The following is a 17,961-nucleotide window of genomic DNA, read 5'->3' on the forward strand; positions in this document are numbered from 1 at the left end:
AAACATTACAAACTAATTATTTTGTACCTCATAATAGGTAAGGAATTCTTCAATTGAATATGCACATATATTCAGTAATTCATTTTTCATCAAGGCCCTGAATTTACGGCCTGTCGTTGCTTTAAGGCTGGCAGGTAATTTGTTATAGAGTCGAATCCCAGCACTTTTAACTCCTCTCTCATATAAAGTTGTTCTGTGGGTATCATCTCTTAAATCTTCACGATGTCTAGTTCCGTAACTGTGGAAACGTGCACCAGTTTTAAATTTGTCCTTATTTTGATCAATAAAACATAAAGCCTCTAGAATATACAAACTGGGAAGAGGGAGAATTCTCATCTGTTTGAAGTGTGGTCTACAGCTTGATCGTATTGTCTCTCCAACCATCACTCTTATTGCCCACTTCTGGATTCGAAAGATGTCTATTACTTGAGTTGAGTTTCCCCAGAAAATGATTCCGTAGGCCAGAAGAGAATGAAACATTGCAAAATAGACATCTTTGAGGGTTCTATTGTCTAATAATAATTTCAAATTTCTAAGAACAAACACCACAGAGCTCAACTTGTTTTTTAAAGATTCTATATGAGGTTTCCATGAGATTTCAGAATCCAATACAACTCCTAGAACTTTAATATCATTTACAGACTCCACATTGCTGTCTTCCACTCCCAAAGTTACTTCTCTAGCCGTTCTAAAAGGTAATTGCTTAGTCTTTCCATGATTCAATATCAGCATATTAGCATATACATAATTATTCATATGTTACATTTTGAACCTTCAGGAATTATTTTCAAGTTACAGGCCAATTGAGTTCATTTTGTTAAGGGTTTCTTCACTAATAAAACAGTTGAGGCGATTTATATGGATTAGATTCATTACTTACAACACTATAACACACGAAGGTAGACTAGAAACAACTATAAACTGATCACTACCTTATAGATTAAACAGAATTATCACAAGCTTACGTTTACTAATATAAATAACTGTTCAAGAATAACTGTCACCAAGAATAATAAACTGTATCAGCAACTACAAAGTCTGCTATCACTTTATCACTGGTCCGTGACGATTATTAACACTTATCACTATTCTGTAGATGTAGAAGAAGCGAACACTCCACTGTAGTTTCTTAACTTCCCTCGCCAACACGCGCTATTTATATAGCAACAGAATTTTCGAGTCTGGAGGTGTCGAAATAGCCTGACCAATCACAGTGATTTTGAAGGAAGGAATGGAATGCGCTTGCCATTGGTCGATGTCTCCCTGCAACAAGATGAACACACGGGAATGATCTAGAATGATCCAGAAGCCCCCCCTGCCTCCTCTGTGTAGTTTACTAGAAACCCCTCGCCTCCTGCCATCCTTCTCAAGGCCTTAAAACTGTTCTGTCCCAGAACAGTCAAGATCCATCCTGAAGGTGTGTCAAGCAATCAAGCTGGTTTCGATGGATCCGCTGGTGTGGCTGCCCATGGATTGTAAACACAACAGGTGACACTAATTCCAGTGTCCTTGAAGATTCTTCCAATCATTGGTCTCACAATCTTCCAGTCCAATTCATCATAGCCACAGCAGAGTCTAGGGATCCCAAGCTGCTCCACACCCAGGAATGGAAGATGAGTCCTTAGGTGCATTAGACTTTGCCACAAGGCCTGATATGTGGATTCTTCCTGGGGTTGGTCTTTGGTCACCAAATAAAACAGATGTTGATTCTGTTTCTGAAGATGAAGTGCTTTTCCCACTGTTGGATTCTGGAGGTTCAGCTCATTCAGTCTTCCAGACTTCCTCCTGAAGACCGTAGCAATCCCTCGTGATGCTCCCACATTTCTTGCCGATGCATGAAATGTTTTCAATGGGCCGATGCATAGCCCTTGGCAAGGTGAACAGGTCCTGGCGACTGTCGGTGACATTCCCTTCTTCCTGTGGCATCTCCAGATTGGCCATGAAAATCTTCAAAGTCAGGGCTGGCTGGTTGAAGAACCTGCACTTCTTGAGCTTCCCATGCAGTATTGTCTTCATGATAGGGTGCCAGTTGATTGGAATGGACAATTCATGGAGTACCTCGTGGCTTCTTGATCTTGTAGACCACATCGTTGATCCTTGTGACCACTTCATAAGGTCCATCCCCGGAAGTCTGAAACCTTCCCCTCCTGGCATGAGCAGTGCTTCCTGTCCTTAACACAATCCACAATCTCTGCTTCTCCTGTAATCTCCTGAAATCTTCTGCTTCTCCTGCCATCTCCTGCAATCACCTGCTTCTTGTCAAACATTGACTTCTTTGGACACTTGCTTCGAAGATTGCCCCCCCCCCTCTCTCTCTCTCTCTCTCTCACTCTCTCTCTCTCTCTCTCTCGCTCTCTCTCTCTCTCTCTCTCTCTCTCTCTCTCTCTCTCTCTCTCTCTCTGCAACACTTTATCTCTTTTTTCTTGATCCTGAGCCTCTCCAAGACCTTCATAATTATTTCCTCCATGAACTCATCATAATAATCCTCCATTGATACTGCTCGACCACGTACATGGCCCGATTGTGTCACAGCTTCATATGCCAAAGCCTGGGTGAGTGTCTCACTGAGGGTCTGAGGACAAGAAAGTTGAATGGGCCGTTGAGTTTCTGGCTCACGAAGGCCATCCAGGAATCTTTCAACTGCTAAACTCTCATAAACTTCATCATCCACAGATGGGTAAGCATTCCTCACAAGGCGAGCTATGTCGGTTTCAAATTCATTTGAATTCATATGTCGGAGTGATTCATTTGGCTTCTGGACTCTGTTCTTCAATTGGGAACGGTACAGTTGATCCATGTGTCGGTGACCGAATCTCTTCTCCATGCGCCTCAGCAGTTCATTAATGTCTTGTCTGTCAGCCATTGGGATTGTCTGAAGTACTGCCAGTGCATCTCCACGAAGCAATGGCTCAACATTGCAACCTTCACTACCGGCGTCCATCCGTGTATATCTGCAGCTGTATCAAACAAGGCACGGTGATCCTCCCACGGCATTTTTCCATGTTTCCAAAAGTTGGTATTCCACTGATCTGAGTTGGCATAACATAGGCCCATTGTAGATATTAACTGGGGTATCCTTCTCAAGGTGGCTAGCAAAAGTATCATTAACTTTCAAGGTTGCTCTCGCCTCACTATTTTCATCAATTTATTTGCAGTTCTTTAATCCTCTTAACGAATTTATCTTTCATGTTTCTTAAGTCCATTTCCAATATCTCATTGTTTTCCTGAAGTTTTCCAAATTTACATTCAAATTTATCTTCCAAATTTTACTGTTTTCATGTAATTTTTCATCAAAATTGCTCTCCAGAGATCCAATTTACTTTCCAAAGATAATCTATTTTCTTCCAATTAACTTTCCAATGATGCCAATGATGATTTATTTTCTTCTAATTTACTCTCAAATGATGCCAATGATGATTATTTTCTTCTAATTCACATTCCAATGATGCAAATGATGATTTATTTTCTTCTAATTTACTTTCCAAGGATTCAAATTTACTCACCATCACGGCTCTGGAATCTATTTCGAATGAGAATGCATCTGGGTCCTCACCTTGAGTCAGTAATGCTTCGCGAAGACGATTTTGTAGAACAAATTTTGAGCCATTTGTATCCAAAACACGCTCTTCGAGTTCTGCTTTTAGTTGTCTCACTTTCAAACTTGTAAGTGTACCTTCCCAACCATTTTAGATGAAGTTCCAAAAAAATATTACAAAGTTCACAAATATTTACAGATCAATGGCGATTTTAATAACAATAAGATAAAAGACTTACTTGAAGATTCACTCACTTAAAGATTGAAATTCACACATGAAGATGAAAGTCTAATCAATCAGAGATAAAAGTTCACACTCACTCGAAAATAAAAGTTCACTCAGATATTATAATATTGGAAATGAAAGTTCACACTCAAATATAACAGTTTATAAGATCGCCTGAAGAATAATATCTGCACTTCTGACACCAATGTTGCGGGTTTCTACACTGATAAAACACTTGAGGCGATTTATACTGATTAGATTCATTACTTACAACACTATAACACTCGACGGTAAACTAGAAACAACTATAAACTGATAACTACCTAATAGATTACACAGAATTATGACAAGCTTACATTTACTAATATAAATAACTGTTCAAGAATAACTGTCACCAAGAATAATAAACTGTACAAGCAACAACAAAGTCTGCTATCACTTTATCACTGCTCCATCACGATTATTATCACTTTATCACTAGTCTGTCACAATGAGAAGAAGCGAACACTCCACTGTACTTTCTTAACTCCCCTCGCCAACTGCAACACACGCCATTTATATAGGCAACAGAATTTTCGAGAAGGATCTGGAGGTGTCGAACACGCCCGACCAATCACAGTGATAAGGTTCTGTGATTCTGTGATTCAGTGATTTGAAGGAAGGAATGGAACGCGCTTGTCATTGGTCGACGTCTCCCTGCACCAAGATGAACACGGGAATGATCTAGAACGATCCAGAAGCCCCCCCCCCCTGCCTCCTCAGTGTTGTTTACTAGAAAACCCTCGCCTCCTGCCATCCTTTTAAAGGCCTCATTCATAACAATAAATAAAAATATAATTATGATTAGGCTACTATGTTTATGCATTTTATTATCTTTTCATTTTCCTATTCTTTGGGGTTGTAATATTATACTTTATTACGTTTTGTCTACTTGATTTGTAATGTTATTGCAAATAAATCGAATTTGAATTTGAATTGAAGTGAAAAAGCAACTGTAACAGTTTTACCAAAAGTCCTTTCCAAAGAATTTTACAAGTGTGTGCTCAGTAATATTGAATCTAGCTTCTTAATCTAGTGAGGTGAGTCGGTAGTGGAGACACATGATCGGTAAACATTTTGTGATAATTTTACAAATGTAGATTTTATGGCGTTGGGTCAGGAGGGACCCATGCAAAGCAAGTCCTGTCACAATCCTAGGCTCATAAAGCGATGATAGATGGGGAGAGAAGAGACGGCATGTGACTGGCAGCCAGTGATGTTCATGATGACACTGTTTTCAATTTCCATTTACAAAACATTCATTTTGGTCTGGATGTAATGAAAAGCTCTAACCTCCAGTAACTTGCTGTCTCTACTTTCCCTGTCTATTCAATCAATCTATGAAAATAATAGTAATTGCTGTGTTCCATTCTCTTCTTTTATACTATTTTATATTTTGGGGCAATTCAACTCGTGCAATACATATCGACATCGTGCATACGTGTCGACACTGGTCGACAAGGGATGTCTAAGAGTTATCTACTTCTCTCTAGAACAGTACCTCATGCTGTATGGGATTGTGGGATGGGGAGGTGCAAGCTTCTTGCACATCGAACCGCTCCTCAGGGTACAGAAGCTGATCATGAGCGTCATCAACCAGAAGCCTCCACGCTATTCATCAGACCAGCTATTCAATGAGTTTGACGTGATGGATCCAAGACAGCTTTACTCCAAGGATATACTATGCAGATTACACAAGAACCCAACAACATTTCAAACCAGAAACCACAACCACAACACCAGATACAGGAATCTTCTCATCACTAGTGTTGCAAGGAAGGCACTATACCAGAGACATTTCAATCATTTAGCACCAAAATTATATAATCTACTTCCTGCAAACTTTAAACAGATTAATCATCCTAGAAAGTTCAAAACAATAGTACACAATTGGTTGATGAGCAAAGGAAGACAGAACATAGAAAACATTATTTCAAATAACAACTAACCACCTAATGACTTACTAAACACTAACTAATTAATAATACGCACAAAAAAACAACAAAACCTACTCTAGAACATGGTACGCCATAGTGGAGTAGGTCAATTTCCACACAGAAAAAACTAAACAAGTAGAGGACACATTATAAGATTTTTTGTAACTAACTATTGTATGTAATATTGTAATTTATCTAATATTTTGTGTAATTGATGTTGTAGTTTTAGTTTTTTGGGAAATAAACATTTATTTATTCATTTATTTATTATATATTTAGGATTCAAAAATGGGTAGTTAGAGTGATGGAGGGTGAATCTTTTAGAGCAAGTTATAGAGATTATTTCAAAGAGTTAAAGATTCTCCCACTACCAGGTGTATATATTTTGGAGGCTCTTTGTTTCATTGATAAGAATAAAGATAGGTTCAATACAGGAGAGTTGTTCCACTCATACAATACCAGATATAGACTACCTCAGAGACGACATTCATCGAACTAGTTTGTATGATAGGGGGGTAAAGAGTGCACGAATTCGGCTTTATAATTCATTGCCAACACGCGTTGAGGCTCTTACAGGTGAAAAGTTTAGAATTAAGGAGAGGGAGGAGTTGTTGCAAGTTTGTCCTTATTCCAGTGAGGAATTTTTTTTGCATTATGAAATGCAAAGATTGACGACTTAGATTATAATTGACAAATCCTTATACCCCTTTCATAGGTGGTCTGAGAAATGAAAAAAAAAATAGAATAAAATGATAATTTTCTCCAGTTTTTATTGTTATAGAAACTGATGAGGTACTAGTTATTCAAATCAAAATTATCAAGTAGACATATCAAAATAAACCAAAAAGTAATGCTCTCAATGGAAACTGCAACTCGACTCTGAATAACATACTTGTTCTCTACTGAAGACATCTTGTTCATTGAAAACCAATAGAAGATTTAGAGCAAATATATATGGAGAAGAAGAAATCAGTTAAGGAGGTAAATTTAAAATGGAATGTAAAACGTCATTGGAAGCAGAAATGTATGGGAGCATTCGTTGTCACAGATTAGCAAACTTCATTTTATCAATGGTTGTAAGCATACTACTCCACAAAAGTTTTCATAGGTAGGTATACTACATTTCTATGTAGTAGATTGCATTATTATGTTGTGAATTATTCTGGTTCGATGATAACATTCGCTATCACAGATTAGCTAACTGTGGTTGCCATTTCTATTACAATGTGAAAAATCTTATTCTGGTTTGATTTTTTTTTTGCATGTTGTAGACATGAAAGCAAATGTATTGACGACCACAATAGCAGTCGTTGAGGGGAAGTCGAGTACTCTGAGATGCGAGATTGCCAGCACCGATGTTGAAGAATGCAGATGGAGATGGCATAGCTATGGTGGAGTTGACCAGCCAACAATTGTGGTCAGGAGCTTTCCTGCCTATGGTTCACACAATATGATGTGCAATATCGTTTTTACAAGTGTCATGTATGAGCAACAAGGGGTTTGGATCTGTGGAGTCCGCTTCAGGGGAGAGCAAGAATTCAAAGAGTCAACGCCATCCACTGTATCTGTTGATATGCCAGGTAGGGCAAGTGTCTATTGCCAAACTTTTCTCAATTTTATTACCAGTTTACTTCCAGTTCAGTAAATCAATAATTTTTTAATCTATATTTCAGCTGTCCTACCCAAGTTTATTATTCATTGTCAAATAAATTAATGAAAGTCATTAGTATTAATCATTATTAATTATTATAAATAATCATATTAATAATTTATTTATTCATTGTCAAATAAATCAATAAAAGTCATTAGTATTATAATACTAGCCAGCAGGCACGCTCTGCTCGCCTTATCCGTCTAGCCAGGAGGCTCCGCCCCCTGGACCCCCGACTGGATCAGCAGGCTTGCTTCGCTCGCCTGCATTTATCACTTGGACTTGTTCTTTTACGTCAAAAAGAGACTTTCAGGTCGATTGAACACCAGTTCTATTTGAGTTATGTAGCTCAGGGTTGCAAAAAATGTCATTCTTATCAGAATTAATAAATATTCAGTTATTTCTCAATTGAAGACTTTGTTAAAATTTTATGAGAATTATTGTATTTCATAAAAACTTTATAATGGAATCTGAGTGTAAGAAATAGCACATGTCTTTCCTGGTGCAGAAAACTAGCTGGAAGTCTCGCTTCGCTTGCCTTATCCTTAGCAATGGGGCTCCGCTCCCTTGACCCCCGGCTGGATCATCCGAAAATAGTATCAGCAGGTTCCCTTCGCTCGCCTGCATTTTTCATTTGAGATTGCTTCCTTCCGTCAAAAAGTCTAAAGAGATTTTCAGGCTCGATTCAATCACAAGTTTTATTTGCGCTACAGCGCATGGTTGCAAAAATCTTTATCCTAATCTAATCGTGTAAAGGTTCAGAATTGATAAATTTAATATTCAGTTATTTCTTTATTCGAAATTTGCTTAAGTTATTACGAGAATTATTGTATCTCAGTCTAATTGTTCTTTGAAATTTTGAACAGTAATGATCGAGAGAACTTAACAAACATCTAACCCTCTAAATTATGAATTGAGATACTTGAGAGATGTAGAAAAATGCATTGAAAACTCAATGAAAAACATGTGAAGAGAAACCCTCTAATTCAGCACCACCATTACTTAGGCAAACCTGTGTACTCTGTAAACTTTAGTGTTTACACTTTCAAGTTCATTTGTTCCTAAAAACCCCGGAAAACCTTTGGCCTATATATTGAAAAATATAAAATAAAACAGGTCTAAAATAGACGGACATGTGTACCAAATTTGGACTATTTGGGCCTATGAGATAATGAAAAAGCTGAAACATTTAGAAAAACGCCAATTTTGAGCGTATCTTTGACGAAATATTGGAGTCCGTTAACATAAGATATTTAAACCCTAGCTGAACCTCTGTATCTAATTTGAACGTTTTCTGTCAATTTGGTCATGGGATAAAATTCAGTAAAACTGAAAATAACACCTATTTTGGGTGCATCTTTATCCGTAGGCTATTTCAAAGCCCTTCTGATACAACTTTTTTTTTCCACCTCAGCTAAGCCTGTGTACCAAATTTGATCTGTCAATCAAATCTGTTTATGAAAAAGCAGAAAAACGTGAATTTTTGCGTTATTTCAAAGCTTTTTCAATATAAAAATTTTTGCACCTGTTTACAGAATTTTAACATTTTTTATGAATTTGTTTTTGGAAGAGAAAAGAAAAATACTGGAAAAAGCCGAAAAGCTTGAGAAGCGCTAGAAAATGCCTGAAAAACGCTCAAAAACCGCTGATCTTGGGCGGAACTTGAGCGTCATTTCAAAACCCTCCCAATACAACATTTTTCTACCTCAGCTGAGCCTGATGTGTACCAAATTTGAACATTTTTGCTAATACGTTTTTGAAAAAGATGAGAAAACGTAGAAAATGCTGGAAAAACGCAGATTTTTTCAAATCCGTTCTTAGTGCGCCTCTAGAAGGCCAACTGAACATACTTGCCAAATTTGAACGTATTTGGTTCAGTAGATTTTTAGTTATGTTGATTATGAATCAGTGATAGTGAGTGAGTGAATAAATCAGTGCCATTTCGCTTCATACAGAGTGTTTCAGAAGTAGTGTCGAACATTTCAGGGTATTGTTCCTGTATGATAGGAGACTACAAATGTTGTATTTGAAGTGTCCAAAACTCAGCGGTTATCCTTATAGCTGCCATTTTGTTTCTTCCACTTACAATTTTTTATCTCAAGAACGAAATGTTGTATTGATCTGCAATTTGGCATGAATATAAATTTATGCTATAAAGGCTCAACTTCAAAAAATAAAATAAAAAATTTTTGATGTAAATTTTCAAAATAACGGCCAATTAAACATCTTATGGCAAATTTTACAAAAACCGTTCACTCTACAAAAAAATTACAAGAGACAAAAAAATTAGCAAATTTTATCGAGATTTCAAGGATACCTTATTTATTGAGATTGGTCGAAGAATAACAGAGAAATTAATTATTTTCGTACTGCATGCATGATTACTTTTCACCATTTAAACATCATTATCAAATTTTTAATTCCAATAATTGTATTTAAGATGAAGCTTTGAAACTCTGTTCGACTTCATAAAGCCATTCAGCTGATTTTTTCAGATGATCTTGCTTGTTTTGTAAATGCATGCAGTACGAAAATAATAAATTTATCAGTTATTCTTTCACCAATCTCAATAAATAAGGTATCATTGAAATCTTGACAAAATTTGCTAATTTTTTGTTTCTTGTAAATTTTCTTCAAGGTGAACGGTTCTCGTAAAATTTACCATCAAAAATTCAAAATGGCTGCCATTTTCAAATTTTACATCGAAAATTTTTGTATTTTATTTTTTAAAGTTGAGTCCTTATAGCATAAATATTCGTGCCAAATGTCAGATCAATACAACATTACGTTCTTGAGATAAAAATTCATTGGTGAAAAAAAACAAAAGGGCAGCTATAAGGATAATACGACATTTGTAGTCTCCTATCATACAGGAACAATACCCTGAAATGTTCGACACTACTTCTGAAACACTCTTTATAATATAGGGTACCTATTCCAGAGACAAAACAGACCAAATATTTTATAAAATATAATAATGCTTATCTGAACTAATAATGGTTTGTTGGAAGGTATGGTGCGACTCTTCCCTGTTGAACTATTTTCGTTAGTAGCATTTTTAATACAACTATTAAATAGTGGGTACAAATTCGTTAAAAAGACAATATCTATAACTCATAAATATAATTATAATATGTACTGTACTGTGTTTTCTGTATATAGCCTACCGGTAAATATAAGTATTATACAAATCAAAAGTCTTTATTTTGTGCTATACATATAGGACCAATCTGCCTCTGCCAACATAGTATTCAGTCTTTTAGTGTTTATTCTGATTTTTTCAATATTTTTCCTTCTTATTTATTGAATGTATTATGAAGTGCATCAATATTAGAGTATCAATTTGTAGTGCAATAGTCAACCATATATTTTTAAACATCTATTGTTTTGCAGGGAAGCTGAGAGTAGTAGACGTATCCCAAGACCGAGTGATTGCTGAAAAAGAATCGATGCAATTGATCTGCAGATCGGCATCGGCGGTCGATGAATGTGTGTGGAGTCTGACACCCTCCGACAAAACCTACAATCCGACCAGAATTGAATTTGTTCCCGATCCATTCGACAGAAGAAACTGTTCAATGGTGGTGAAAAATGTTGGAAAGAAGCATGACGGCGAATGGAAATGTCTTATGCGTGTTGAGAGAACTGAAAAAACCTTTGAAACTGAGGCCAAGCCAGTCCATGTGAAAGTCATCAAGCCAGGTATTTTAGTCTACTTTCCCATTAATTCTCGAATTATCAACAATATCAATCATATTCATCACATTATCATTCTCTATATGTATTGTAGATAATCTTTCTACTGTTAATTCTATGTATTCCTGAATATCCAATGAAAGCGACATAAACAGAACTGTACCGTAAGGACTGCTACTGCAAATATTGACCGAATAACTACCAGAAGTATATTCATTGAATGAAACTCACCAAAAAAACAGGAATCGAAGTTGTAAAATCGCTTGTAAAACTGAGAACTAAAAGAGGTACCGCGGGCTCGATTCCCGGTTTGGGTTCAGTTTTTTGGTGAGTTTCATTCAACGAATTACTATTTAGTTCTTCTGTCAATATTATCAGTGGCAGGAGTCCTCATTTCTATTTATGTAGCTTCCATTGGATATTCGAATTAATTATTATTAATACTAGGCCTATGCAATATAAGTGAGTGAACACTACCTAATGAGTGATATTTTTATGATTTAACAAATTAAGTTATCAAAGGTAAAGTTATCACAGATGATGATGTTATTTATTTAACTTAGTTATTATTTAATTTTATTCATGTACAATTATTACACTTAGCGATATGAGAAGGCACAACACTGTCCCTTTTCAAATTTATACTACAGTCTTAATCAAAATCTAGGTCAAGTTACTAACACTTATTAAAAGAACAATTTACATTTAAAAAACAAATTTTCGATTTGGAATACATATCATAGACATAGACATAGACATATCTTAATAATACAGTAGGCTACTAAAAACAATTATTCAAAAAGCCTGAATTGTGAATAAAACTGGATAATGTCGAACCAAAAACTTCACGCACTATGTAGGCTAGAACTGGTTACTATTTTGTTTGATTGTTAACAAAATTAATACTGTATTGTTTCTGAACTCAACAAATTTAGTTTATAATTAGGGTTTAAAATCTACAAAAATATATCATAATAGTACTGTAGTGTAATAATAATTATTGTACGATGTGAAAATAAAACTGATTTGATTTGATCTCTTACAGAAAAGATCAAATTCGACAAAGTGACCTCTGCAGTACAAGTTCTACCAGGCTACCCGGCCAAACTGTCGTGCATCGTTTCCCACCCGGTCGATATGTGCCAATGGAGATGGCTGGGACTTGCCCCGTTCGAGAAGATTGAATTCCCACCCCTGGACGGAGGAATTGACTGTAGTCTGAATGTGACCGACATGAACGTCCTGCGCGACGGCCATTGGCAATGCGGAGCCAAAAACATCGGACAACAAGGCTATTACTGGGGGCCCATCACTTCTATTCAGGTCGTTTACACAGGTAACGATAATGCCAGATTCGTAAGCGGCAGCTGCATTGTGCGGGCATTTGCTGACAACATTAGGCAATATGGTGACGAGCATGAAGAGGATGCAATAATGATTGTGCCTTGTTAAACCTCATTTTTAAAACTAGATCTAAGATTCTTCTAAGTGCCATTATGGTGTGGTGGATAAGAGGATTGTTTTAGTTAAGAGGATTTTTTTGGCTAAGAAGATTGTTTTGGTTAAGGAGGATTTGTGGTTTTTCTATGGTGATTGCATATCAGAGATGAATGATCTTGTCTGATCAAAAATGATAGTATATAATTGCAGATATAGAAGTTTTATTATTCTGTTTTATGAGAAGAAATGATAGTTCAGTGGTTGTTGTATTGACATTATATTTTATTTCATTTAATTATTATTTTCAAGTGCCATTATAGTGTGCTGAATGAGAGGATTGTTTTGTTGATTAACTTATATATCAAAGAAGCTGATAATGATCAAGTTATAATGATTCTCTTTTATTGAAATGTATAGTCAGTGATTAGGCCTATATCAGTCCTATCAGGCCTATATCAGGCCTATCAGTGATTATGCCATGCTAATAATATTTCATTGATTGTATGTCAAAGAAGCTACCTAATGTTTTAATTTTTCAATTATAATTTTATTTTATTGAAAGGATAAGTTTAGTGCTTATGCCATGCTAGTATTGAAATTTTATTCGAATGTGCCATTTCAACGTTGAGTGGCTTAGAGGATTGAATAATAATTGATGGTTGGTGATACAAGTAGCTTCAATAAATTTGTTTTATTGGTAGAAAGGTTTAGTGATTGTATAGGCCTACTGTGCTAGTATTTAAAGTTGTCTCAAATGTGCCAATGTGTCATTATGGTGTTTTGGTTAAGAAGATTGTTTTTGTGATAAGAAAAGAGGCTTTGATGGTTTTGATAGATAAAAAGGAATAGTAGACGCAGAATACGATATTAGTGAAAAAATACGTCTTCAAGCGTGCCATTATGGTACCATAAATTATAAAAGAAAGAATTTTGTCTTAGATATCGTAAAGGATCATGATAAACTGAGTATGATGTAGGTAGATAATAATAGTAAACAATAAGAGAAATTTCATGATAAATTGAATTATATTTTTGTATTTAGAGATCTATTGGAATAGAAAGAAAATTTTTATTAAGTTCCTTTGAATGTCGATATGAATCTGAAGGTTATGATATACCGTAGTAGTATAATAAAATGCTGTATCGCATGATATTATCATAAAAGTTTGTAAAATCTACTTATATTAAAGCTTTAGATAGAATTATTCAGATGATTGCATCAGAAAAATACTGCAAAAAATTATCAATGGATATTTTACTTGAAAATTCCTAAATATTTTTATATATTGATATGAGTGGAGTAAGGATAAGATTATAGCCCATTCAATATAACATTTCTGGAAAACTGCGTCTTCAATGCAATTCAATCACTCAACACTACCCTAGATAACGACATAAATTCAAGTACAGATTGTAATGAGTTTATAAAAATGTATAAGTATGTCAGTAATACATATTGTTTTGGTGTCTGGTTTTTCACTATTCTTAAACCTGCTTGCTGTTCAATCGCATGAATCCACCAAATTCACGACTTCCATAGGTGCACTAATCAATTTCAAAATAGGGAAAATGCACAATAATATCAATATTTCAACAATAGAAATTGAGATGAATAACAAGAGTACAATATTTTGTCCTTCCATACATTCACCCGACAATCTTCAAATAAATCATGAGATTGCTGAGAATTCCGAGCACAATTTAAGAAAGTAAAAATAAGCCACCGGCTCTATATTTTTTTCTCATTCAAGATCCAATGCTAGGTTTTTATGCGTACGAAATGAGAAACTATCATTGATAGTTGCCTCTCCAATGAATTACAGAATTGTACATCAATTTATTTTATTAAGTCTTTTATTTTAATAATAACTCAATTAATCGATTTTTATTGTTGTTAAACAGATAAGAGTAGTTGGAAAAATATAAATCAAATGAATTCGTAATTAATCGTATATATATACACTTTAATATTGATATATATGCTATGTTGTACATGAGATTAAAATGCAGGATTTGATTTTTCATCAACTAATGTGAAGGATTTTCAATGGCTGTAATTATGAATATTGGATAGGCCCTCACTGAATTTTCAAACATTCAATTTGTATTATCGAAATATTTTTTTTGTCATAGACTTGTCATGGTTTTTTCTATTAAATGATTTTTAATAAACGTGAAAAAGTCAGATATCAAGGTTTCTTACTTTCCTCATACTTGTCTCAATTAACAATCGCCTCTACTTGTCTCAAGGTACCCCACCAATGGCGCACGTTGGTACAGTTCAATAAAAATGTTTTTTAATTTTTTATTTGCTTCTATGTAGTAGAATTTACATTCATTGTCCAAAATATTGAAATATACATTGAATGCAATGTATCATGTTAAATTTATAAATTTTAATCAAAAGTAAGGGAAGATATGGATCATTAAACATTTGTGTCTCAAGGTACCCTACTCTCCCTATGTGTTACAGATAAAACATTATCCGTTATTTTCGATTGATACACTTTACAATGGAATTTGAATGTAAGAAAATAGCACATGTCTTTCCTGGTGCAGAAATTTCTCCTTTTCATCATACACACAACTAGCCGGCAGGCTCGCTTCGCTTGCCTTATTCTTAGCAATGGGGCTCCGCTCCCTTGACCCCCGGCTGGATCATCCGAAAATAGGATCAGCAGGTTCCCTTCGCTCGCCTGCATTTTCCATTTTTGAGATTGCTTCCTTCCGTCAAAAAGTCTAAAGAGACTTTCAGTCTCGATTCAATCACAAGTTTTATTTGAGTTATGCAGCGGGTGGTTGCACAAATCTTTATCCTAATTTTAATCCTGAAAAGGTTCAGAATTGATAAATTTAATATTCAGTTATTTCTTAATTCGAGACTTGCTTAAGGCTGTTCGGAAGTGTTCTAATAAGCGAGTTATGGGTTGTTGAAGTGCTAAACTCCGTTTTCTTTCCAGATCATAAACGGTTTCGAATTTTCCATTGGAGTTTTTTTTAATACATTCAGTACAACATTGGCTTTGTTCTAATATGCGTTTTTTTCGCGATTAATGCCGTTATGGAATTTAGAAAAAAAATGTTATTTTATTATTTATGAACAATATGGGGAATAAAATGTTTCAGTTTGGAAAGATACATTTATTGAATTTTTAAGAGAAGCTCTAATAATATAGTTGAAACAGTTTATGATCTGGAAAGAAAACGGAGTTTAGCACTTCAACAACCCATAACTCGCTTATTAGAACACTTAAAAATTTCAGTTGCCACTTTTTCTCACTCTTATAATGATCTTAACAACTATATAGGAAAATATTATCCAATTTAAATAATAAAAAAGGGTGCCGAACAGCCTTAAGTTATTATGGGAATAATATTATTGTATCTCAGTCTAATATAGTTCTTTGAAATTTAATTGAAATAGGAATGATGTGAATGACTTAACAATCATCCATATCTAACCCTCTCAAGTATGAATCTACTTGAGAAATGTAGAACAATGTTTATAAAACTCAATGAAAAACTTCAGAAAAGAAACCATTTAAAAATCGCAAGGAACGTATGGAAAACGCTGTAAAAGCGCTTATATTGTAGCGTATCTTTGGCGTAATTTTCAAGTTCTCTCAAAACAAAGTTTCTAGACCCCAGCAGAACTACTAAATTTGGACATTTTCTCTCAATTGGTTCTTGAAAAATGTGAAAAACGCAGAAAAAACACTATGAAAACTCAGTAACTCCGCCTATCTAGAGCGTATCTTTGGCATAATTTAGAGTTCTCTCAAAAAAAAAATTCTAGACCCTTATTGCTGAACTTCTATATAAAATTTGAACATGATCTAACATGAGAAGGCCTGGGAAACGTAGGAAAAACGCATGAAAACTGCAGATCCTAGGCGGAACTTTGACGTTATTTGAAAACCCTTCCATTACATCATTTTTATACCTCAGCTGAGCCTGTGTATAAAAACTCTGGGAAACGCAGATTTCGAGTCTACCTTTTGGTATTTTTATCAAATCTGTTCTTAGTGCGACTCTAGATGGCCAACTGAACCAACATGCCAAATTTGAACATATTTAATTGGCCCAGTTGATTTTTAGCTCTGTTGATAATGGATGAGTGAGTGAATGAATTAAAGTGCATCGCTTTTATATCGGCATTAGTGGCCACCCTAAGACTATAACCCTGATTGGGAAAATAAAAATAATTTACATGAACATGTAATTTGTGTCCTAATTTTAAAGTAATTCTATACCGAATACATATGCTTATTTTTGTTATCTTATTTCACTAACCACTGCAACATACTTGTTTGGATTGAGATGGTGACAGATCTTTCGCCGCATGTCTGAGCTGCGTTCAAAAACTAGCCAACAGTCTATACATCATACAGGTGGGTCATATTCTTCTTAGAACAGATACCGTACTTGAAATATTTTTTATGAAAGATCCAATTTTCTTGGTTTCAATATTGGCATGCATGATCGGCAATCAATTATTGGTGCAGGGTTCGATCCTCACTTTGATGATAACTGTATTCTTGATTTTTATAGTTCAAGGTGATATTGATAGATTTTCCTTGTTCCTGTATTACTGCATGTTTTATTTTTCACTAGTGTTCGGGGTATTTGATATCAAATAGAACTTTGTTCTTTAATATTATGCATGTTCGTACATGATACCATCATGATGACTGGAAGTTATTCCAGGAAGTAAAACTGCGGAGACTACAAACAATAAGGTGTTGATCAGCAGGCTGGCTCATCAAGTTGTCGGAGTATAAGGCAAGCTGAGGGGACACCAATGTTGGTGGTCCAAGTGATAGAGCAGCCGGCCACAAAAATATGGTGTCCCTGGTGTAAGCCCGCGACCCGCTCAGACACTAACTTGGTGTCCCTCTGGTGACCCAGCCTGGTGTTCTAATGTGATCTCAAATCAAAATCAAAACAAAAGTCTTCTTTATTACACATAATATCTTGAGTACAAATACAATGATGAGTAGTATACCGTGAGAATTATGGAAACAGCTTAATATTTCTTTTACAATGAGGATGATTTGACTGTAATAGGTTTCGTTGGGGATCCTATTTGCATTGAAAAAAAACTTTTCTGTCGTTTCAAAATTTTTGTCCGTCATTTAAAGTCCAACCTCATTTTCTTAATAGGAAGGTGGTCATACGATACCATGATATCGATATATAATACCAAGAGAAAATGAATGACGAAACCCGCTCATCGATAACTCAAACTGTTTCAAAGTTATTCTCATTCAAATAAATGTACTAATAGATCAATAAAAAATGTAATTAATCATTAAAAATTTGACAGATTAAACTTTTCTGTTCAAAGTGTTGAATATGTGAGTACACGTTACTGTAAGTGTTTACTAGCACTTGAAAAAGTGAAATTTGATAGTGAAATTTATTATTTTTTTTTAGA

The 17,961-nt window shown here is 35.1% G+C and overlaps 1 protein-coding gene across 1 annotated transcript in view; it reads left to right on the forward strand.

Annotated features, from left to right (window-relative positions):
* Window positions 1-17,961, forward strand: part of LOC111047169 (obscurin) — a 98,572-nt gene that overhangs the window by 56,576 nt on the left and 24,035 nt on the right. Inside the window, exons 5-7 of the mRNA XM_039443046.1 lie at window positions 7,009-7,317; window positions 10,782-11,090; window positions 12,130-12,420. Of these exons, the coding sequence (XP_039298980.1) occupies window positions 7,009-7,317; window positions 10,782-11,090; window positions 12,130-12,420 (909 nt within the window). The remainder of the gene's footprint in view (window positions 1-7,008; window positions 7,318-10,781; window positions 11,091-12,129; window positions 12,421-17,961) is intronic.

This window comes from Nilaparvata lugens, chromosome X (assembly GCF_014356525.2).
Source record: "Nilaparvata lugens isolate BPH chromosome X, ASM1435652v1, whole genome shotgun sequence".
Lineage (NCBI taxonomy): Eukaryota > Metazoa > Arthropoda > Insecta > Hemiptera > Delphacidae > Nilaparvata > Nilaparvata lugens.